The sequence below is a fragment of the Beta vulgaris genome, chromosome 6 (assembly GCF_026745355.1).
Source record: "Beta vulgaris subsp. vulgaris cultivar EL10 chromosome 6, EL10.2, whole genome shotgun sequence".
Taxonomy (NCBI): Eukaryota; Viridiplantae; Streptophyta; class Magnoliopsida; order Caryophyllales; family Amaranthaceae; genus Beta; species Beta vulgaris.
This window is the reverse complement of record NC_079207.1, coordinates 35,687,077-35,713,258: the sequence shown is the minus strand read 5'-3', so window position 1 is coordinate 35,713,258 and position 26,182 is coordinate 35,687,077. Positions and strand designations below refer to the sequence as shown.

The 26,182-nt window shown below is 34.3% G+C and overlaps 1 protein-coding gene and 1 pseudogene across 1 annotated transcript; both read left to right on the top strand.

Annotated features, from left to right (window-relative positions):
• The first annotated feature begins 3,857 nt into the window (after positions 1-3,857).
• Positions 3,858-19,687, top strand: LOC104887193 (uncharacterized; annotated as a pseudogene).
• A 214-nt stretch (positions 19,688-19,901) lies between these two features.
• On the top strand, positions 19,902-24,132 carry LOC125498684 (uncharacterized). Its single transcript, XM_048646940.1, has 4 exons — positions 19,902-19,968; positions 22,629-22,795; positions 22,841-23,277; positions 23,343-24,132. The coding sequence occupies exons 1-4, from the start codon at positions 19,902-19,904 to the stop codon at positions 24,130-24,132; spliced, it is 1,461 nt and encodes a 486-aa protein (XP_048502897.1).
• The last annotated feature ends 2,050 nt before the right edge of the window (positions 24,133-26,182 follow it).

The following is a 26,182-nucleotide window of genomic DNA, read 5'->3' as shown; positions in this document are numbered from 1 at the left end:
GTTGTTTAGGATCGTTACGGTTTGGACCGGGATTGTGTGGTTTGACCTTGTGAGCAAGGAGGTTGTACTAGTCATAGTGGACGAGCACTTTAAGACGGGGATTAGGACCAGTAACTTAGTGAGACTTAAGTAGTTTTCCTTTATGTTTTGTCGTATGTTTGAACCACGGATTTTGGTTTTGTTCTTTCGATTTGGATTACTCTATTTTGAGGTCTTTTGGAGTTTCCATAGTTGATATGGAACTTTGGTTGGAATGAGGGTATGGGACCTCGTTTCCCTTTTTATATGATTTCGAAAGTTAATTATTATGTTTGAAGGAATATTGCTTGTTTATAGTTTAAATTCTACTCCTTAGAGTAGCATCTCCGTCTTAGTGGTATTTCCGCTACCACTAGTTGCTTTATTAATTTCATTTACTTTTGTCTCTTTTCTTCTTTGTATCGGACGGGATGTTACAGTTGGTATCAGAGCCAAACGTTCCAAAAACTCTCTTTGAGTTGCTACTTATTTTACGAGAAATATGTAGACTTGTAAGTAGGATTACTAGTGTCTTAGGCTTCAACTTTAGTGCTGATTGAGAGTTACTTGGGTAGGAAAGGAAACCATGGGAACCATTTTTGTTTACAGTATTTGTCGATTAAATGCTTTCTTATGTGAATTTAGTCGACTAATTTAGAAGCTTCTATTTTGTAGAATGCCTCCACGACAACAAAAGGTTGCTAGAAAGGAAGTCGCTCGTCGTCGCCGTCAAAACCTTGAAAACGCACATATCCTTATCTAACAAAGCTACTACTCCCGCTGTTGGGCAGTCTGCATTTGACCGATTTGACCGTGATAACTGTCATGTAACATATATTGTTTATACCCTTATATCTATTTGTTATGCCCCTAAATTATATTAATAGGTAGTAATTCTTGCACTTTATTTGAAATACTAATAACTACAACTATGGGTATTACGTGTTATATTTAGATGTTATCTTATTATGAATGACCAAACTCTACTATTAATATTATTTGCTTTGATGGCTGGTGGCATTATCAACTAAGGACATCAAGTTACAAAAGTACACACTTACCTTTTCAATAGGCTCATGAAATCTCATGCACATAAGTGGGGAACTTTTAAGAATCTCATTCAACAAAGCCCACTTAATTCTGAGTCCGCAATATGACTATACTTGAGAATTATTGAATTTAGGCTAAAAGTCTTTGTTCTAATACTTGATCTACGGTGGTTTACCAAGGAACAAAGTGGGCTAAACCCAATTATGCTGCAACAAAACTCACGCAGCAAAAGAGGAAAAAAGAGGTGGGCTTTGCTGAAGACCCACAAATACAATAGCAATAAGAAATGGAGGGTTTTTGGCTTGAGGAGTAGCACGCAGCAGACGAAGGAGTTGGACAGAAGACAGGCAGCAGTTTGTACAGATTGAAGAGCGGAACAACGCCGAATCGAGACTCGAAACAGAAATTCGACCATAAATTTTCCTATTTGGGTGATATTCGCTTCAATTATGAGTAGCTAATTTATTTTTCTAGGATTTAGATGAAACCCTATTAGTATGAATCCATAGTTTAATTGTGTTTGAGAATTGATGTTGGTTTATGATTGCATAACTATTAAGATTATTATTGGGTTTATCATTGTTTGCAATATAGATTGATAATCATTCTTGAAGAATGATTTATTAGTTTTTATTGTTATCAAATTTACATACTTTGTTCTTGTAGTTCAAAGTGTGATGTTATGCAATGGTCTTTGATGATTTGTGGTTAAAAGTTGAATAATTTATGCTTTGGTTAGATAAGTTATGTCACCTTATTAATCGCAATACAATTTTTATGAGTATTCCGGTTTGTAGTTTAGGGTATTTAATAAACCTATTAATTCTCATTCCTATTAATCTATTAGTCATATTATTAGTGGTGGATTCGACTGTCCTAGATTCCGTATTATTGTCTATTCTCCGATTCACTTTTGTTATTGTCAAGTTTATTTAGTTTACTATGTATTTCAGATTAGTTTAATTAGTTCACAAACAATTCATTATATTTATATTTAGGATTAAATTAGTAGACATTAGATTTAATTTAATCAAATGTTCCCTGTGGATACGATACCCTATTATTTATCACTTACTACTAAGTCTTGTACACTTGCAAGAATAGGGTTTTATAACTTGTTTAAAATCGGTATCAAGTTTTTGGCGCCGTTGCCGGGGAACGGTGTTTGGTTAATTTAATTTAGTGTCTTCTAGTTTATTTCTTATTATAATATACAATTTTCTGTTTTTCTTATTTGCTTTTCTTTATTAGTTTCTTAGATATTTTTGCATTTTACAAGTATTGAAGGTGGGAGAGAAGTTGTTGAATTAATATCTCAAGGATTAGGTGCTTTCTTTCCACTCTATACTTCTATTTTGTGCGTGTTTTTATGTTTTTAGTTAATGTTAGGTCGTAGGTCATTGTCTTTTGATTTAAATCCCTATAATCCCGAAATTAAACAGACACTTAGAGAACTAAGAGCTTTACATCAAGTAAATAACTCTACTTCTGATACTGAGATTGATTCTAATCTAATGGGTGACCAAGAACCTAGACAACTTAGTGAGTATTTCACTCCTGGTACGTACACTTCTCCTATAGGTAGTCGCATGCCAACTATAAGTAGGAGATTTGAAATTAAACCTCAAAATATTCAATGGCTTCCTTCTTTTTGTGGTCTTGAATCTGAAAAGCCATATAAGCATATTGATGAGTTTCCTGAGGTATGTTCAACTTTTAATCAACCTGACGTGCCAAACGAAGAAATTTATTTCTTACTTTTTCCTTTCTCACTAAAAGATAAAGCGAAACATTGGTGGACTACAAAAGAAAACATTACTAATTGGCAAAATCTTGTTACTCAATTTCTAAAAAAATATTTCCCCATTGGTAAATTAACTAAGATTAGACGCGAAATTACAACTTTTTCTCAATTACCTAGTGAGCAATTTCACGAGTGTTGGGAGAGATTTAGGGATCTTTTACGTAGTTGTCCACACCATGAAGTCCCTAAATGGCAACAAGTGCAAAGTTTCTATTCTGGTTTGGATGAGCGTAATCAACAAATGATTGATGCTTCTTGTGGTGGTACCTTTTTCATTAAAACTCCTAATGAAGCATGGGAATTATTTGAGCATTTGAGTGATAATTCTTTACAACATTCTAATTCTTCTCGTATGGGAATTTCTAGATCATTGGGAAGTAAAGGTGGTATTTATCAAATCTCTCATTCTCCTGATTTGTCAAGCAAAGTAGATGTTCTCACTAAAAAGTTGGATCAATTAATGGCTATTAACAACATGAATATGAACCCCACTACTTCTCATGATGTATGCTCAATATGTGCAAATCCTAATCATTTGTCTCATAATTGTCCTACTATATACTCTGATGTATCACATGAACAGGTGAATGCGGCACAAGGCTACCCTTCGCACAATAATCCATATTCAAATACGTACAATCCGGGTTGGAGAAATCATCCGAACTTCTCCTGGAAGCAAAATTCTGGTGAGGTACAACAAGGGCAGCGAGCTAATCAAGTAAGTCAACCTGGTATGAGTAACATTCCTCCTGGTTTTCAAGCTCAAAGGTATGTCACACCTACTGTAGCTACTGCACAACCTACTACAGAACCTGCTCCCAATTCTGAATATCAAAAAATCATGTCTTAATTAGGGAATGTAACTTCTACATTAGGTACTATTACTTCTTCTATTCAAGCTTTGGAAAATAAGATGCATATAGTTGATTCTCATACACAGTCTATAGCTAAACTTGAAACGCAAATAGGTCAACTAGCTAATACAATGAGTAAAAGAGACGATGGCAAGTTACCTAGTAATTCAGTTGAAAATCCTAAGAACCATAATTACGAACATGTTAAGGCTGTCATGACCCTTAGAAATGGCAGAGAGGTAGATAACCTAGTAGAGGAAAAGGAGAAGCATGATAAATCTAATGATCTGGAAACTAAGGAAAGTGAAACTGAAAAAGGAAATGATAACTCCCTTTCCCCCTACCGTGTCTAAATCTTTACATTTTATTCCTTACGAACCTAGAGTTTCTTATCCTTAAGCTTTAGATGCACCTTCACCTTACGGTAAGAACAAGCAAAAAGAAGATATTTTAGAGACTTTCAAACAACACTAGTAGAATAATTGCTATTTGCTGCGGTAATATTGATGTGGTTTTACTCATACGCAGCAATATATCACTTATATAAAAAAAGAAAAATATAAAAGAACCATATTGCTGCGGTTTCGACCGAAAACCGCAGCAATATGGTTTCAACGAAAATTTTTGAAACTTTTTGACTATTTGACTAAACATATTGCTGCGGTTTCTGACAAAACCGCAGCAATATATTAAAATAATATAAAAAAATATTATATGAACCTATTCTTGCTGTTCCTACAAAAAAACCACAGCAATAGGCTTTTAAAATTAATAAATAAAAAGGACCATCTAAGATTTCCTTGTTAAATTAGGGTTCCCTCCGCTTACTCTCTCTCCTGCTCTCTCATTCTAAACGCCTCCCTCTCCTCAAATTCTCTCTCTTCCTCTCGTCATTTTGAACGCCTTCCCTCATCTTCTCTCTCTCTCTTCCTCTAACCTTCGTCTAACCTTAGCTTTGCCGGTGTTTCTTCCTCTAACCTTCGCCTAACATTCGCCGGTCTATCTTCCTCTGACCTTCGCCGGTGTCTTTTCCTCTCAGCCGGTCTTCCTCTTTCTTTTCCCTCCTTGTTTTCACCCGGAAAAACCACGACAAACCGCGGGAAAAATCGTTGTTGTTGCTTGTTGAGTATAGAAGAAGAAAAATCGCGATTTCAGGCCATTGCAGCCGAAGTATCACGAGTTCGCGAGTTCGACCATGTTATCGAGTTCAGTGGTCGTCGGTCCTCGTTCGCGGTCGTCTTCTTCGCTGTCAAACCCTCACTAACCTCGTCGGTCATCTTCTTCGCAACAACAAATGCCGATTTTTTTTGTTTCTTTTTTAGATCTAACTTCTTTTTCGTTTTTCTGTAGTTTTTTCGATTATTTAATTTTTAGTGTCGATTTTTAGATCAGTTTGGTGATTTTTTTTTCTCGATCAGTTTGGTGATGTTCTTAAGTATTTATGTTGTGTGTTCGAAAATATGTGAGGTGCAAAAGCTGGGGAATTATCAGTTTACCTGATGACTTGTCGGTAGGAGAAGGTTTGTCGGCGTAGATTGTTATTTCACTAGGAACACTACAAGAGGGGGGGTGAATTGTAGTGTGGAAATTATTGCCCAAATAATGCGGAATTTAAAACATAAGCAATAAGGAACTGAAAGTGCAAGAGAGATTTTTACGTGGAAACTTCTTGTCTCAATACAAGAAGAAAAACCATGACTTACTCAGGATTTAAATTCTTCACTATAATAGGAAATCTCCTATGATTCAACCTATTACATACGCAAGTTCCACTCGGAACTCCAACTCTCTCACAATCTCCACTCTATACTCTGGAATAACTCTAAGTCTTTCAAGAGTTCCCACAACTCTTTACAAAAGGTTTACTCAAACCATTCACCCCTAGATAGACTTAACCCTAAGTCTACGCATACACAACAAGAACTTACTCAAGTTCCTAACTCGAACTTACTCAAGTTCCTAACTCGAACTTGATACAAGAATTCACTCAAACCTTTTACCAAGTTCTCATTACAAGAGTTCACTCAAACCCTTTAACCCCAAACTCAAATACAGACGGTTGATAATTTGGTTTAACTCTAGTATATTGAAACTGAATAACTGTAAAGGAACATGGCACTCGTAGGAACTTGAAACTCAAAGGAACTGACTCAAACAAGGAATAGAAAATATAATTCTTTTGTAACGCTATTCCTTAAGCCAAACTTATGGAATGACATAAGTCTAACACTATGGAAAGACACTTGTCAGACGATTTGAAACTCAATTGAACTTGTATATTTATAGCAGTCTTTTAGAATGAACGTGGGATTAATCATGTGTTAGTGGTTAAACCATTATCCCATGATGTTCCTTACTCGAAGGAACACGTTCCTTAAACATTAAACGTGGGAGAGAATTACGTTACTGCTTCCTAAAATCTAGCCTTTACTTATGCAACCGTAATTTAAATTTGATTTTTAATTAAAAACTATTTTAATTAATAACATCAAAATTTAATCTTTTTATCAAATAATATATTTAAAGATTTTCTTTAAATTCGAAAATGATTTTATTTTGGAATAAAGATAAAATCTTTTACATAAAAGATCTTTTCTTTAATATCAGATTTGTTTTATATAAAATCGTTTTCCTAAAATATAGGCTATAAAAACTCAACAAAATCCTTTTAAGTGTTGCACAATATTTTACACGCCTAGTTCCTTTAACTGCTACTTTGTTCCTTTAACTTAGATTGATAGAGACACGTCTGTTCCTTAGAGAGGAACAGACAGAAATTTTTTAACAATACTCATATACGTATTATAAATCTAGCTTTTTATTTTCCAAAAACTAAAAAGATAAAATTAAATTAAATTAAAATCAGATTCCTAAAGAAACCATTTTATTAAAATTTCTTTTATTTAAAACTAAAACTTATCTTTTATTTTAAAACTAAAACTTATCCTAAAACAACTAACGCATATTATTTATAAATATTTAACCACGTAGAGATTTATTAAGAAATAAACTCTAAATAAATTCTTATAGATTAAGATAATAATATGCATCAGATTTATTGACTCTTAAATACTTTTGACTCTAAGTTCCACGAGTTCCTTTGACCTTACGAGTTCCTTTAGACCTTGTTCCATTACCTTTCAGTTTCACATACTTACATGAATCCTAGAAAATAAATCATATTTTCTGCCTTCATGCTCCATGCTGCTCCAACTCAAGAACCGCATGTTGATAGCTCCACCTTTGGAACTTCAGTGTGCTAGTTCCTTTAAGAAACTTCGCACTCATAGTTCCTGCTCAGGAACTTCTTGTTTCAACTCTGAAACGTTATATTGCTGCTTCCACTCAGGAACTGCTCCAGAACTTCATATTCAATGTTCCTCATAGGATGTACCTAGGAACGCTCTATTTGTGTTCCTTATAGGAACTCTTTTAGGAACTTCACTTGTTGGAAACCTTCATGATGTGATATATTAACCTTTGATGACTTGTTTCATGTTAATGTAATATGCACATCTAAAACACATGTTAGTTAGATAATCATCATTTGTTTACAATCATCAAAATACTACATGACTCAACAATTTCCCCCTTTTTGATGATGACAAACAAATGATGCTTATCACAAATTAAGCAATAAACGATGTACTTTAATTCCCCATAATGAACAAGTCATGCATGTATATGAAGGAAAATCAACATAAATAAACATCATATACAAAGAACATTCATCATAGAAGGATATAGACTTAACTATATTTGACCATAAGCATCATACATATTCTTCCCCCTTTTTGGCATTATCGAAAAGGATCATCTTACACACATTTATTTTAGTAAATCATATACACATAATTTTATATGCTACACTTACCATCATGGTTAAACACTTGTTAGTCCTAAAAGCCTCAAGAATCTCAGTTTTCAAACTTAGGATGCATGTGCTATACAAATTTCCAACTCACAATCCAAAGACCCAACTTCAAAAACCATCGAAGGAACTTGACAAGTAAGAAAATAAAAGTCAAGCAAAAATCAATTTTGAAAGTCAAGAATGGATTAAGAGATAGGACATCGTAATATCCGGCTCAAAGAAATATGAAAGAAGTTTGTGGAAATTTTTGAGTAAAAAGAACTCGAGATATATTGTGTGCTCTATGGTTTAGTCTTATAATAAGAGGTTCTCAACAATCATTAGAGTTAATCACTTCACCTCACACTATTGAAATCTTTGTCAAACCCCACACACATTCACCTTGATATATATCTATCAAGTTCACTTTACTTAACTAATCAGCCATGAGGAACTCATTGAGTGAAGAAACTTGAACGAATTCATCTTTATAGTCAAGTTCTTCCATTTTTTCCGCTCATGTTCCTCTTCTCATGAAATTGATGAGTAAGCATCTTCACAACCATATATATGACATATTGACTTCTAGGAAATAATAAAGATTTGATCACCCTTGTTTACCCTTCTTTTTGGTTTCTTTTTTTCAATTTTTTTTTTTTAAACAAGGGTGTCACTACAAGTTGTTGCACTTTTCCTAGAATGTCCATTTACCAGCCTTAAAGAAGTAATTGCTTACTCACACATACTTGAAATCCACCACCAAGAATGAAAACATATATATCGATTCCTTCCTTATTCCCCCTGAGTTCCTTACCATTCCTTCATCATTAGGAACTTATTATATGAGTAGTTCCATCTAATGATATGTCTTTCTGAGCATCAATTGATAAACCATATAATACTTGCTTCTCACTTCTTCCTTAACTTCCCCCTCAAAATATATTTACCATTATCACTCTTTATGTATCATTGAACCATAAAAAGTCATGAATTTTAATTTAGAGCACATGGAAATTAGGATATTTGAAGTGACACGATATGAATGGAATGATAAATTAATTAATCAAAGGGCATTTGAAGAAATATGGTGTGAATTGTTAATAGATGGCTAAGAATAGTTTGTTCCTCTAAAAGTTAAATGAAATGAAATATATTAAGGGAATTTACCGTCTTGTTCCAACAAGGTTTCTTTCATTGTATCTTTGGCAACTTAGGACTTTCATGTTTGACAGCATCCACAGTTCTATTATGAGACCTCTAACACTCTTAGGCAAGGGAATATGCCTTTACGACACAAATATTAAGTGTAACATATTTATGATAGTGTGCATATAATCACTTCAATTTTAGTGTGTGTAAGAACTCAATTCGACAAAATTTTTGGAAAAGAAAATGTTTATACTCAAGTCATACTTCATTAAGTCTTGTTCCTCTAAACTGTCCATGAAAGGTGAAATTATAAAGAACCTATATTCACATAATTTTAAAGAAAGACTTATAAGAATTATGCATTCAGATTAATAAATTTTAACAATGTAATATATTAAAGTGAATAGGAACATCATAACTTAAGTCATATTTCACCATGAATATAATATAAAATTACCTCAAGTACTGGACTGATTTTGATGACTTACTTTTGAATTCCCGAACTGTTAGTTCCATCATTTTGATGTCTTCACATCTGATGGACACTTCCATTCCAACTTGACTCATACTCATCGTTCTTCATAAGTTCCTTGATATGTTTTTGTCATAATATCATTATGCTCCAAGAGAGTAGTTGAGTTCCCTTATCATGCTCGTGTACTCATTTGCGTATAAGGTTAGCAAAAACTCTTGCATAAAATAGTTAGTGTACCAAGCATATTATCCATATTACGATGTACAACTACTAAGTCAATTCCTCTTGAAAACAGAAATTATTGTTAATTTTGAAATCATTTTTCAAGAAGAAACTTGATGTTGTTCCTTGTAGATTTTCAGAAAAAAATTCTTTTGAACACATTGAAAATCTATTTGGAACGACCTAAATCCCATGTAGGCAACAAAAGAATATTCATAATTTCATGACCTAGCTATAAAAGTTTCCTCAAAATCAATACCTTTGTTTAGTTGTTCCTCTCAACAACTAACCTGTATAGAGTTTCTTTTCCTATGTCTGTGAATGAGCCATAGGAATACTTCTTATGTTCCAGTTAGAATTAAGAAACTCGATTGTTGGAATTGTTTGTTCCTACTAATTTGGCAGGAACTTTCCTTACACATATTCATTGAGTTGAACTTTTATTTGATGAACTTGAACTTTATCTTCATTTTTAAGTCCTTCTCCATACGTTCATATAGCTGGCTATTATTACTTTTTAGAGTGACATATTTCATATTAAGAACTCTAGCTCCACAAGAACTTGTGAGTTCAACATAAAAATTAAAAAATCATCTTTAACCTTTTACTGGGAATAAACAAGTTAGTCTCATAATAAATATGTCAACTCTTTATAACACATTATATATCATTTTCTATAAGCTCTTTGTGTTTAACAATTAGAGGTGCATTTTAACACTACTTCATCCCTTCTATTTTTAAAGTTCCTTAGATGATTCTTATTGCTATTAATTCCAAAACACTTAAATCAAATGCTTAAGAATATAATACCAATGTTTTCTCCTTTGAAGATCTCATAGTGTGTCTTGTTGATCAACTTCTAATCATCCCTTTGTTGATGATTTAGCAAGTGATATTGATTGCTTTTTCTTACTTGTTCCTTGTTTCTGCATACATCATCAAACTTGTTTGGAACTTGATTCCATGGTTAGATCTTAAATATAATCATTTATGAACACTTATACTTTTAGTCTCTTTAGCAGTGATTTCACATTATGTGGAATACTTATCTTTGCGATTAAAGAAAAGAATCAGGTGTTCCTTAAATAACTATAAACAAGAAAAATCTCCTTCAAAATTCTAATCTAAAAACTTAAGATGTCACGCAAATTCATATGAAAAGTTTTCAAGAATTTGTGATGCAAACCAAATTTTGAAAGAAGATAAGATCACATACTATCTTCATAGACATAGTATACAAATGTGTACTTTTAGAAATAGATATAAGATATACCTAATCGAGTTCCTTGGTCTAAGTTTGTCAACCATGATGAAGTTAGAATGTTATCATTTTGATAGATATAAGTAGATCATCCTCAATAATGACTAGTCATGTCATGTTGTTAGGAACCAAATTGAGATCCACAAAGTATGTGTTCCCTACTTGATTCCCTTCAAGTATGACATTTCTAGCTTTTATTAATGACGCAATTTAATTGCAAAACAACCAGAGTTTGCGAGCTTTAAAAACTATATAATGTGCTTCATTAACTCGAGAATAAAGATATATACAATGAAACAAGAACTTAACTTACCAACATTTGATTAATTAAACAGTCTAACCATTTTCGTTGGTTTCTGAAGCTACAGTTCCTTCATCATAAGCATATAGCGAGAGTAATGTTGATTTGTCTATCATCATATGCTTAGAACACTCATTGTCGAGCTATAATCTTATGAGTTGTTCCCCTCACTTAATATTGTTTGTTCCTTCATTTTGGGTTGTCATAAACTAATAGAAATATAATCGCGTAAAGGAACCAAAAAGAAATACTTGTGCATTTTAATATTAGTAGGTTAGTCAAAAGAGATAATATAGTTAAAGCATATAATGAAATAAAGTTCCTTAAAAATATAGTTCATATGTAAAGGAACTTTTGTTTTGTTCCTTTGAACCGAAATCGATTTCAAAAGAATTGAAATCGTTCCAAATTTTGATTTTCCTGTACCATTTATAGTTCCACTAATATAGTTTACCATCGCTCCTTCAAATCAATAGTCAATGTTTCTTGATTTGAGAAGCTGATTTTATGCATTTAATTTGTGGAAATAGAATAAGTAGAAATAGGAACAATTGCTATTATAAGAGAATAAAAGCACTAAGACTTTAATTACTTAACTCACTTAATCACTTAGTCAGGACACTTAGAACTTTTTAATCAAGTTCTTATATAATAGTCATTTGGATTGAATGTGATATTAGATCATAGGATCATGGATTTACACGTTCTTTTCCTTGAGGAACAAGCACATCATGTACCACTTTGTATACGTTCAATTGAACGTGTTATATCCAATATCTCACCTTCCTAAATTCTAGGAAATTGTTAAGCATGATCTCTTATTGTCTTCTCTTCTCCTAGATAAAAGTTTAATTTCAATTCTTTTTAATAATATCTAAGAAGGTTTCTCTTTAGATATAAATGATTTAACTTAGTTAAGATTCTTTTTCTTAAAACCTTCCTAAATTTTATCCTTAAACTTCTATTACCATTAGGATGTGGATATAAGTTAACTGTTGATTCATGCTTAATTACTATGTTCCTATGACTATATTAGAGTTCATTTGAATCATTTTAGTTGTGCCAATTCGTCTGTTCCTTTCAGAGGAACTGACAATCATTCTCTTATTACACCCATAAGTTCCTTTACCAATATTAATTATATCCGTAGACAAACATATAGGATATAATTTTACTTGCACAAAAAATTGAAGAGAAGTTAGATTGAAATAATTCATATATATGTAACAACCATAAAACAACTTCTCTTTCATAACCTTCTTCAATCATGTATTTATAAGAGATATCAAAAATCAAATTTGATAATGAAGATAATATCCAAGATATATAGTATGTAAAGATTATTACCTAATTTCCTAAGAAATATATTTCATCTTTTACATACTTTTTCTAGTTTTGTAGTAATAGGAACTCATGTCTAGAATACTTTCTAGAAACAACTAACCTCTACATCAAGAGATCTTAGTTCCTTTCACATTACCTGTAAAATAAGCAAGTTCTTGGTTTTTGGTACCCAAATATATGGTGGGTCTTTTCTTGTTAGTAGGAGCAATGTAAAATATCCATATTCATGATGCACGCACATATCTACCACTACTAACAAGGAACATTATATACTGACATAAGAAATATTTTAAATATTCATGATGCATAATAAAACTATCATTTGGCAAATGAATAATAATACGAGCGCGATATAACATGCCCAACATAATGAATTTTCCTTAAGATGAGAAACCAAGTTCCAGAGACACAAATATGCATTGTTCCATATAACTTGTTCCTTCAATTATTTCTAGTATATATTTCTTTGATATTTTAAAGAAATTAGAAATCTGAATTTTATCTTTAGAAAACAATGTTAAAGTTATCCTAAATTTCTATAAAAACATCAAAGCCAAATAAAACAATCTTACTAGAAATACTATAAGGAACAAGTTCCAACGTAATATATTCGTATAAAGAATATCTCAAGGAAGAGATACTTACATCAAAGGGTTGTTCATAATCCTTGAGTGACTTTTAATTGTGTATAAAAAGTCAGCCTTCACTTGTTCCTTTGAAGGACATCGGGTGGAGTTCCTTTCTCGTACATGTTCTTTCTTCTTGCAGGAACTTAACTCAGCAGGGTTTCCTGCTTATCAACGAGTTCCGGCTCTGATACCAATTGTTAATTCACTAGGAACACTACAAGAGAGGGGGTGAATTGTAGTGTGGAACTTATTGCCCAAATAATGCGGAATTTAAAAATAAGCAATAAGGAACTGAAAGTGCAAGAGAGATTTTTACGTGGAAACTTCTTGTCTCAATACAAGAAGAAAAACCACGACCTACTCAGGATTTAAATTTCTCACTATAATAGGAAATCTCCTATGATTCAACCTATTACATACGCAAGTTCCACTCGGAACTCCAACTCCTCACAATCTCCACTCTATACTCTGATAACTCTAAGTCTTTCAAGAGTTCCCACAACTCTTTACAAAAGGTTTACTCAAACCTTCACCCCTAGATAGACTTCACCCTAAGTCTACGCAATACACAACAAGAACTTACTCAAGTTCCTAACTCGAACTTGATACAAGAATTCACTCAAACCCTTTACCAAGTTCCCATTACAAGAGTTCACTCAAACCCTTTAACCCCAAACTCAAATACAGACACTTGATAATTTGGTTTTACTCCAGTATATAGAAACTGAATAACTGTAAAGGAACATGGCACTCGTAGGAACTTGAAACTCAAAGGAACTGACTCAAACAAGGAATAGAAAATGTAATTCTTTTGTAACGCTATTCTTTAAGCCAAACTTATGGAATGACTTAAGTCTAACACTATGGAAAGACACTTGTCAGACGATTTGAAACTCAATTGAACTTGTATATTTATAGCAGTCTTTTAGAATGAACGTGGGATTAATCATGTGTTAGTTGTTAAACCATTATCCCATGATGTTCCTTACTCGAAGGAACACGTTCCTTAAACATCCCATGATCTCCATGATCACTGTTATACGTGGGAGAGAATTACGTTACTACTTCCTAAAATCTAGCCTTTACTTATGAAACTGTAATTTAAATTTGATTTTTTAATTAAAAACTATTTTAATTAATAACATCAAAATTTAATCTTTTTATCAAATAATATATTTAAAGGATTTTCTTGTAAATTCGAAAATGATTTTATTTTGGAATAAAGATAAAATCTTTTACATAAAAGATCTTTTCTTTAATATCAGATTTGTATTATATAAGATCATTTTCTTAAAATATAGCCTATAAAAACTCAACAAAATCCTTTTAAGCGTTGCACAATATTTTACACGCCTAGTTCCTTTAACTGTTACTTGTTCCTTTAACTTAGATTGATAGACCAGCACGTCTGTTCCTTAGAGAGGAACAGACAGATAATTTCTTTAACAATACTCATTATACGTATTATAAATCTAGGCTTTTTATTTTCCAAAACCTAAAAAGATAAAATTAAATTAAATTAAATCAGATTCCTAAAGAAACCTATTTTATTTAAAACTTATCTTTTATTTTAAAACTAAAACTTATCTTTTATTTTAAAACTAAAACTTATCCTAAAACAACTAACGCATATTTTTTAAATATTTAACCACGTAGAGATTTATTAAGAAATAAACTCTAAATAAATTCTTATAGATTAAGATAATAATATGCATCAGATTTATTGACTCTTAAATACTTTTGACTCTTAGTTCCACGAGTTCCTTTGACCTTACGAGTTCCTTTAGACCTTGTTCCATTACCTTTCGCGTTAACACATACTTACATGAATCCTAGAAAATAAAACTCATATTTTCTGCCTTCATGCTCCATGCTGCTCCAACTCAAGAACCGCATGTTGATAGCTCCACCTTTGGAACTTCAGTGTGCTAGTTACTTTAAGAAAATTCGCACTCATAGTTCCTGCTCATGAACTTCTTGTTTCAACTCTGAAACGTTATATTGCTGCTTCCACTCAGGAACTGCTCCAGAACTTCATATTCAATGTTCCTCATAGGATGTACCTAGGAACCGCTCTATTTGTGTTCCTTATAGGAACTCTTTTAGGAACTTCACTTGTTGGAAAACCTTCATGATGTGATATATTCAACCTTTGATGACTTGTTTCATGTTAATGTAATATGCACATCTAAAACACACATGTTAGTTAGATAATCATCATTTGTTTACAATCATCAAAATACTACATGACTCAACATAGATGTTCTCTGTTTTAACCAAAGTAATTGACGTTAGGGGATTCTTGTGTGCTTCATCACCAAGATCCAGAAAATAGCCTTCGTCTTCTGCTTGGACGACTCCTCGTCGATAACCACATTTTTTTTTAGATTTTTTTTGTAATATATTTTTCTGGTTTTTTTTTTGTATTTGTTTAATTACATTTTCTTAGTGTTATAGTTACAGTTTCAGTGTTATATTTTGATGTAGTTCTTTAAGATTTTTTTTTTCGATTTTCATATTTTCAAGTTTCTTAGTGTTTATAACAGTGGATTGTTGTCAATATGTAACATATTATAATGGTATTATAATCACAAAATATTTATTCATCGAGAAATTTGAAAAAAAAAAAAATTTTACCTGCCTGGCATCTATTGATGCGGTTTTAGGTAGAAACCGTAGCAATATGCGTGTTTTTTATTATTAAATACAGCATATTAATGCGGTTTTCCGTAGAAACCACAGCAATATGTTGTACTATTCTGATATAAAATACGAATATTGCTGCGGTTTCTAGAGAAAACCGCAGCAATATATTCAAATATTGTTGCGTTTTAAACCGCAGCAATATATTTATTACCTATTGCTGCCCCCTTAATTGTTGTGTGCCCAAAACCGCAGCAATATGCCACTTTTTGACCGCAGCAATAAGCATTTATTCTACTAGTGCAAGTTAAAATTAATTTTCCTCTCTTGGATGCAATAAAACAAATTCCTGCCTATTCTAAATTCCTTAAAGATATGTGCACTTTTAAAAGAAAATCGAAGGCGCATTGTTCTAAAAAAGTTGTCCTAAGTGAACAAGTGAGCTCTATTTTGCAGTTTAACCCTTCTCCTAAATTTAAAGATCCTGGTGTCCCCACTATATCTTGTCATATTGGTGATCATAAAATTGAAAAAGCACTATTAGATTTAGGTTCAAGTGTTAATCTGATCCCTTATTCTGTGTATGAGCAGCTAGGCTTAGGTGAGCTACAACCTTTAATTGTACCTACAGTTAGCAGATAGGTCTGTTAGAGTTCCTAGAGGTAGGATTGATGATGTTTTAGTTAAAATTGACAAAGGTTTCTTCCCTGTAGACTTTGTGGTATTAGATATGGAATCTAGTCACCCTTCTAAGAATATTCCTTTAATTCTTGGGCGTCCTTTCTTCACCGCTGAGCTACTATAATTGTCGCTCTGGAGATGGTGGTCTTTGTTTTAAATATGAGAATTAAACTGAATATTTTTAGAGCTTCTTCTCAACCTACATTTGAAGATGAATCTGAATGTTTCTTTGTTGATTTGATTAATGAGTTAGTTGAAGAGGCTTTACCTGCACTCATATCTAAAGATGTTCTAGAAACTAGTATTGCACATGAGAACATTGAAACATATAACTTGGGAAATGTTTCTGAGGTATTGAGCTCCATTCTTCATCACACTTCTATTTTAGAAACTTCTTCTTGGGTGTCTAGACATGAGCCTTTACCACCTCTCTCTGAGTCTCCAGCCCTATTATATATAGTTTCTCCACCTAAACTTGAGTTAAAACCTCTTCTATCTACACTCAAGTATGCATATCTAGGGTCTAATGAGACTTTACCAGTTATAATTTCATCTGAATTGTCTAATGAGCAGGAATTAGCACTGATTAAGGTTTTAGCAGATCATAAGAGGGTTATAGGATGGTTTATAGCAGATTTAAGAGGAATTAGTCCTTCTATTTGTATGCATAGGATCTTTTTAGAAGAAAATGCTAAACCTACTAGAGAGATGCAATGAAGGTTGAACCCACACATGAAAGAAGTAGTCATGAAAGAGGTCGTAAAACTTTTAGATGCTGGTATCATATACCCTATTTCTGATAGTCAGTGGGTTAGTTCTGTGTAAGTGGTTCCTAAAAAGTCAGGTATTACAGTTGTGAAAAATAATGTAGGAGAGCTTGTTCCTACTAGGGAGACCACAGGTTGGCGAGTTTGTATTGATTATAGGAAGCTTAATTGTGTGACTAGGAAAGATCACTTTCCATTACCTTTTATTGATCAGATCTTAGAAAAGTTAGCTGGTTAAAGTTACTATTCCTTTCTTGATGGCTATTCTGGTTATAATTAATTGGCTATTTATCCTGAAGATCAAGAAAAAACTACTTTTACATGTCCCGCAGGTACGTTTGCATTTAGAAGAATGCCTTTTGGGTTATGTAATGCACCTTCTACTTTCCAAAGATGTATGATGTCCATCTTTTGTGATATGGTTGACAAATTTTTAGAGGTGTTTATGGATGATTTCTCTGTTTTTGGGTCTTCATTTGATGAGTTTTTAGATAACTTGACTGCTGTATTAACGAGATGTGAAGAGGTAAATATTATTCTGAGTTGGGAAAAGAGCCATTTTATGGTTAAGGAAGGTATTGTTTTGGGTCATAGGATTTCAAAGAAAGGTATTGAAGTCGATAAGGCTAAAGTTGATATCATCTCTAATCTTCCTATTCCTACTTTTGTTAAGCATGTTAGATCCTTTCTAGGCCATGTAGGTTTTTATAGGAGATTCATTAAAGATTTTAGCAAGCTTGTTAAGCCTCTCACCAATCTTCTTGCTAAAGACATCACCTTTATTTTCGATCAATCATGTGTTGAGTCTTTTGAAAAGATAAAATTGTTGCTTGTGTCAGCACCTATAGTGCAACCCCCTAATTTTTCTTTGCCTTTTGAAATCATGTGTGATGCATCTGACTACGCTCTTAGTGTCGTACTTGGTCAAAAGGTAAATAAAGCAACTCATGTAATTTACTATGCTAGTCGAACTCTTACGGATGCTCAGAAAAATTACTCAACCACTGAAAAAGAGTTACTAGCCATTGTGTTGGCACTTGATAAGTTTCGCTCCTGTCTTTTATACTCGAAAGTCATAATTTATTCTGATCATGCAGCTTTAAGATACTTATTGTCTAAGAAAGAGTCAAAACCTAAACTAATTAGGTGAATTCTCCTAATACAAGAATTTGATATTGAAATTAAAGATAAAAAGGGATCCGGAAATTCAGTTGCTGATCATCTCTCTAGGCTTATTCTTGAACATACTAATGATTTAGTTGTACATGTACATGATAAGTTTCCTGATGAACAATTGTTTGCAGTTTCACATACACGTCTTCCATGGTTTGTGCATTTTGTTAATTATCTTGCTTCTGGTCAGATACCGTCACAATGGTCAAAACAAGAGAAAGACCGATTCTTTTCACAGGTTAAAAATTATTATTGGGAAGATCCTTATTTGTTTAAGCATTGTTTAGACCAAGTAATTAGAAGATGTGTACCTGAATCTCAATATCATGATATTCTATCGTTTTGTCATTCTTATTCTTGTGGGGGACACTTTGGAGGTAAGAGAACAGCTGCCAAAGTACTCCAAAGTGGATCTTATTGGCCCACGTTATTTAAAGATGCACATCAATTTTGTCTAGCTTGTGATAAATGTCAGAAAACAGGTACTATATCTCGTCGTAACATGATGCCTCTCACCCCTATTTTGATTGTTGAGATTTTTGATGTATGGGGTATAGATTTTATGGGTCCTTTTCCACCCTCTTTTGGCTTTTTATACATATTAGTTGATGTTGACTACGTATCTAAGTGGGTTGAAGCCAAAGCTACTAGGACTAATGATCACAAAGTAGTTATGGAATTTGTTAAAGATCATATATTTTATCGCTTTGGGGTACCTAGAGCACTCATTAGTGATGGGGGCAACCATTTTCTTCATCGTTCTTTTGAGTCGTTGCTCAAAAAGTATAATGTCACACATAAAGTCGCTACTCCTTATCACCCTCAAACTAGTGGTCAAGTCGAGGTGTCTAATCGTGAGATAAAATCTATTTTGGAGAAAACAGTTAAACCTGATAGAAAATATTGGTCTTTGAGGTTAAATGACGCACTTTGGGCTTATCGTACTGCATTTAAGACCCCAATAGGAATGTCACCGTATAGACTAGTTTTTGGAAAAGCATGTCATCTTCTCGTTGAGTTAGAACATAGGGCTCTTTGGGCTACCAAAGCTTTTAATTTTGATATGAAACAAGCTGGTTCTAACCGTCGTCTTCAATTGAATGAATTAAATGAATTACGCAATGATGCTTATGAGAATGCTAAGATGTACAAGGCCACAACTAAAGCCTTTCATGATAAACATATTGCTAGAAAAACTTTTGAACCTAATCAGCAAGTTTGGCTTTATAATTATAAGCTTAAATTTTATCCTGGCAAATTACATTCTAGGTGGGATGCCCTTTTGTTGTTGAGCAGGTTTTTCCTTCAGGTGCTATACAGATTTCTGACCCACGAGATGGACGTCTTCTTATGGTAAATGGACAACGATTGAAACTTGTTGTGTCTCATGATGTTGAGGACGGTCTTATCGAGTCCATTAACCTGGTAGACCCTTCTTACATTGATTGATGCATATGGCTACGTCTGGCTGAAGACTGAAACTTAGCGCTAACTGGGAGGCAACCCAGTATTCTATTTTACTTCTATTATTTACTTTTCCTTAGTTTATTTCATTTATTAGTAATTAGATTTGTGTTTTCAAATTCCTAACACTTGGCTATTCTAGAACTTGTTCTGTTTTGCAGGACCATAATCCATGTATGCAGGCATCATCAGGGACTTGGAGTAAGCACGTCCATGTGGGCAACCTTGCACAATTTGACAATGCTTGCACATTCACAGACTTCCAAACACCCTCCACCAGGTTGTGTTGCTCTATCTTTCCTCTCTTATTTTTCTTCTCTTTTCTATTCTGCTTGCAATGCGGACAATGCAAGAACTAAGTGTGGAGGAGAGGAAATTTTGGGACATTTTGGAATTGTTTGGTGTATGTTGCTGCTATTTGATGTTGTTGGTTGCTGGATAGCTGTTTTGTGGGAAGAATTTTAGTGCTTTACAAGTTTGTTTTATGGCATATAATTGTCGGTTGTCCCATTTATGGGAAGGTGTTGCCCAAATTTTTCATAAATTTTAAGGGAAAACTTTTAAGTTTATATTTGAGGGTATATTATACACCATTCATTGTCATCTCATAGATGAGCCGCTCGTTAATGAGAATAATTGATAATAGGCTCTAATCTAACAACGTTTTACTCAAATTCCGTTTTATTACATAAAAAAAATGTTTTTGAAGTTATGAATGTGAGGGCTTTAACTCTTGCAACTTATTAAATATACCTTAACAATGCGTATGCTTATTTGTAATCTAGCACACTTTCTTCATTGGCTTAGATGCGGGGTATGAAGGAAGGACTTTTATACTTTAATCTACCAAATTAGTAACTATATTTTTCTTGGTGATCTTTCACTGCTCTTGGTTACTGGAGAATTACTTGACTTTGTTAAAAAACAGAGAGAATCATGGTTCAGAAAAAAAATTAATGGATTAGTAATCCAAATTATCAAAATTGTGAGAATGTGAACCACTAAAAAAAAGAGTGAAATATTCGTATTACCAAAAAGAAAATCGGAAAAAAAAAAAGCATAGAAAAAGCCTCAAAAGCAATGCAAACAACAAAGTATCGAGTACTCCTTTGAGATCATTGGGTGGCAAGTGTAATGTCATATGAAAGAGACGATCCATGTATGGGTACTAAGTGCCTCTTGTACGGAAAAGTATGTGGGAATCAACTGAAATAATAATCAAGTCCGACTAAAATACCTCGTATTCGAACGTCAATACACTTGCACATGAGCACCTAGATTACCTATGATATCAAACAAATTTATTACAAAGGTTGCTCGAGAATAAAAGTTCAATAGCGTTCATAGCTTGCTAACCTAACAAAAATGTTTTTTTTATGACTAACTTTTAAGTTTTTTTAAAAAACAAAATCGTTTTAGCCTATTGTTAACTCTCATTAGTTTGGCTTCTTCTTTGAGAGTTGGTGGAGTGGTACGACCCAAGTTGCTATTGAGTGATATTGAATGTTACTTTGATATTTTTCTTGGCTCAAGGACTAGCAAATAAAGTGTAGGGAAGTTGATAACTGCCATGTAACATATATTATTTATACCCTTATATCTATTTGTTATGCCCCTAAATTATATTAATAGGTAGTAATTCTTGCATTTTATTTGAAATAATAATAACTACACCTATGGGTATTACATGTTATATTTAGATGTTATCTTATTATGAATGACCAAACTCTACTATTAATATTATTTGCTTTGATGGCAGGTGGCATTATCAGCTAAGGACATCAAGTTACAAAAGTACACACTTACCTTTGCTACAGGCTCATGAAATCTCATGCACATAAGTGGGGAACTTTTAAGAATCTCATTCAACAAAGCCCACTTAATTTTGAGTCCACAATATGACTATACTTGAGAATGATTGAATTAAGGCTAAAAGTCTTTGTTCTAATACTTGATCTACGGTGGTTTACCAAGGAACAAAGTGGGCTAAACCCAATTATGCTGCAACAAAACTCACGCAGCAAAAGACGAAAAAAAAGGTGGGCTTTGCTGAAGACCCACAAATACAACAGCAATAAGACAGGGAGGAGGGTTTTTGGCTGGAGGAGTAGCACGCAGCAGACGAAGGAGTTGGACAGAAGACATGCAGCAGTTCGTGCAGATTGAAGAGCGGAACAACGCCGAATCGAGACCCGAAACAAAAATTCGACCATGAATTTTCCTATTTAGGTGATATTCTCTTCAATTATGAATAGCTAATTTATTTTTCTAGGATTTAATTTAGATAAAACCCTATTAGTATGAATCGATAGTTTAATTGTGTTTAAGAATTGACGTTGGTTTATGATTGCATAACTATTAAGATTATTATAGGGTTTATCATTGTTTGCAATATAGATTGATAATCATTCTTGTAGAATGATTTATTAGTTTTTATTGTTATCAAATTTACATACTTTGTTCTTGTAGTTCAAAGTGTAATGTTATGCAATGGTGTTTGATGATTTGTGGTTAAAAGTTGAATAATTTATGCTTTAGTTAGATAAGTTATGTCACCTAATTAATCGCAATACAATTTTTGTGAGTATTTCGGCTTGTAGTTTAGGGTACTTGATAAACCTATTAATTCTCATTCCTAATTATCTATTAGTCATATTATTAGTGGTGGATTCGGCTGTCCTAGATTCCGTATTATTGTCTGTTCTCCGATTCACTTTTGTTATTGTCAAGTTTATTTAGTTTACTATATATTTTATATTAGTTTAATTAGTTCACAAACCATTCATTATATTTATATTTAGGATTAAATTAGTAGACATTAGATTTAATTTTTAATCAATTGTTCCCTATGGATACGATACCCTATTATTTATCACTTACTACTCAGTCTTGTACACTTGCAAGAATAAGGTTTTATAACTTGTTTAAAATCGCTATCAGACCGTCGTAGGCCACCTACTTATGATGGTGCAGCTGATCCTGTGGCTCTGGAAGATTGGTTAAGGGATTTGGAGAAACTCTTTATGGCAACTAATTGTCCCGTTGCTGAGATGGTACCTGTTGAGAAGTACTACTTGAAGAAAGAGGCTGATAACTGGTGGGGTACGGTAAAGACTTCATGTATGGCTATTGCGTGATTTGGGTGGACTCAGTTCTCCGCCAAGTTGAAGGAGATGTTTTACCCTGATGAGTTACGTTGGCAGAAACATAATGAGTTCCTATCTTTAACTCAGGGGAACATGAATATCCAAGAGTCTACAGACCGCTTTACAGAGCTGTCTAAGTTTGCCAGTACTATCATTCCCACTGAAGCTGAGAGAGTTAAGAGGTACATAAAGAAGATGGATCCTAGGGTAAGGACCCTTGTGCTGTGTTCGGGAGCTACTACTTACCAGGGTGCTTATGAAATGGCCCTGAGTGTCCATGCTTCAATAAAGGAGGAAGAAACTGCTAAGGCTGCATCTGTGAGGAAGCTTGTCCCTTCTTTTACTCCTGCTTTGGCTAAGAAGTCGAGGTTTGAACCAAATTTCCGTGGTGGATATCAAGGTTCCAGTTCTAGGCTGAGTTTTGATCCATCTAAGTGTCGGAGGTGTGATAAGCCTAGTCATCCGGGAAAAGACTGTGATTTATCACCATTGTTTGCTTCTACTATAGGGAAGTGGGTCACAAGACTTATGAGTGCCCTAAGAATCTGAGAGCTACAGCTAGACCTACTGCTCCTCCTAGTTGTTCTGCTCCACCGAAGAATCGAATTTACATCATGACTCATTTTAACGCTGATGTTCATCCCGACGTCATCACTAGTACCTTTCTTGTTAATTTTGTCCCTGCTTTCGTGTTGTTTGATTCTGGTGCTACAGTGTCGTTTGTGTCTAACTCATTTGTCAAGAAAGCTAACCTGTCTTTGAGTTCTCCTCTTCGAACTCTTATATCTCTTCCTTCTGGTGAGAACTACCCTTGTCATGCCGAGTACCGTGATGCGACTATTTCCTTGTTGGGTATTAATCTTCCTGCTGATCTTAAGGAATTTTCCATGACTGAGTTCGATGTCATTCTGGGTATGGATTGGTTGTCTAAGTATCGTGCCCATATTCATTGTCGTGATCAAAAAGTGACTCTTCGTAGTCCGTGTGGCAAGCGTATCTCCTATAGTGGAGAAGTGTTGAAGAAAGGGGTAAAGATCGTGTCTGCTCTCAAAATGCAGAAACTTCGTCAGAAAGGGGAACAAGTGTTCCTTTGTATGGTCAAAGATTTGACTCAAGAAGTGAAGTTAAAGGATGTCCCCGTTGTCCGTGAGTATCCGGACGTCTTCCCTGATGAGTTACTAGGTATCCCTCCTGAAAGAGATGTCGAGTTTAGTATTGACCTCACTCCTGGTACTGCTCCTCTATCTAAGGCCCCATATAGAATGGCGTCTGCTGAATTGCAAGAGTTGAAGGCTTAGTTGCAAGAACCGATTGATAAGGGTTTCATTAGACCAAGTGTCTTACCGTTGGGTGCTCCTATTATGTTCGTCAGGAAGAAAGATGGGAGTATGCCGCTTTGTATTGATTACCGTGAACTGAACAAGGTGACTATCAAGAATAGATATCCCTAGCCCCGCATTGAGGATCTGTTTGATCAGCTGAAGGGCGCTAGAGTTTTCTCTAAGATAGATTTGAGGTCGGGTTATCATCAGATTCCGGTGAAGAAGGAAGATATCCCTAAGACCGCATTCCGTACAAGATATAGACATTATGAGTTCATTGTTATGCCCTTTGGTCTTACAAATACTCCTGTTGTATTCATGAATCAGATGAACCGCTCTTTCCATGAGTTCTTGGATACGTGTGTGGTTGTTTTCATTGATGATATCCTTGTGTACTCTAAGAATGAAGAAGAACATGAGAAGCATCTGAGGTTGATCTTGGATATTTTGAGGAAACAGAAGTGGTTTGCGAAGTTCTCCAAGTGTGAGTTCTAGCTTAAGGAGTTGTCGTTTTTAGGCCATGTCATCAACAAATATGGTGTTATGGTGGACCCTTTCAAGATTAAAGCTGTTGTGGAATGGGAAAGTCCTAAGAATGTTTATGAGATCCAAAGTTTCCTAGGTCTTACTGGTTACTATCGGAGGTTCGTTAAGGATTTCTCAAAGATAGCCCAGCCGTTAACCAAATTGATGAGAAAGTAGAGCAAGTTTCTGTTGTCCAAAGAGTGCGAAAAGGCATTCCAAGAGTTGAAGAAGTGCCTCACTATTGCTCCAGTTCTAACTTTGCCTACTAAAGGGGTTGAGTTGAAGTTTATAGTGACGCATCGAAGCATGGTTTGGGTTGTCTCCTTATGCAACAAGGGAAAATTGTGGCTTACGCCTCTAGACTGTTGAAGGTGCATGAAAGGAATTACCCTACTCATGATCTAGAGTTGGCTGCTGTGGTGTTTGCCCTTAAAATTTGGCGACACTATTTGTATGTAGTCCCATGTAAAGTGTTTACCGACCACAAGAGTCTTAAGTATATCTTCACACAGCGTGATTTGAATTTGAGACAAAGAAAGTGGTTGGAATTGATCAAAGATTACGACCTACAGCTTGATTATCACGAGGGTAAAGCTAATGTGGTTGATGATGCTCTCAGTCGTAAGTTGAAGCATTCTCTTAGTGCGGCTAAAACCTTGCCGAGAGATTTGTGTGACGAGTTTCGAAAGCTCAAAATCGAGGTTGTACCTCAAGGTTCTGTAGAAACTCTTTGTGCTATGAGTATTGAGCTTGTTTTGTTCCAAGAATTGCGAGAGAAGCAAAGGAATGATCCTAAGTTAGAGAAGATTCGTGAAGCTAAGGCTCAGGGACGAGCCGAGAATTTCAAAGTTGATTCCGAGGGAAGTCTGAAATTTATGGGTCGTTGGTGTGTGCCGAATGACTTAGAGCTTAAGAAGAAGATTCTCGAAGAAACTCATTGTACTCCCTATTCTGTTCATCCTGGGGGTGATAAGCTTTACAAGGATCTCAAGGCTAATTTCTGGTGGCCTTGTATGAAGAGGGAAGTGGCTGAATTTGTGGCTAGATGTTTGGTGTGTCAAAAGGTCAAGATCGAGCATCAAAGGCCAGGTGGATTGCTACAACCATTGCTTGTTCCCGCATGGAAGTTCGATTCTATCTCGATGGACTTTGTCATGGGTCTTCCGAGAGCTGTTGGTGGTAAGAATGTCGTATGGATGATCGTAGACCGTTTGACTAAGGTAGCTCGGTTTATTCCGATGAAGAATACTTGGTCTACGGAAGAGTTAGCTGAAGCTTATGCTAATGAAATCATCCGTTGCATGGTATCCCAAAGGATAGTCTCTGACCGTGATCCTAGATTTTTGTCTCATTTTTGGGTTGCTCTACAAGAGGCTTTTGGTACTAAGTTGAAGTTAAGTACCACTTTTCGTGCCGCTACTAATGGGCAAACTGAGAGGACTATTTAGACTTTGGAGGATATGCTCCGTGCTTGTGCTTTGGAATTTCAAGAGTCCTGGTT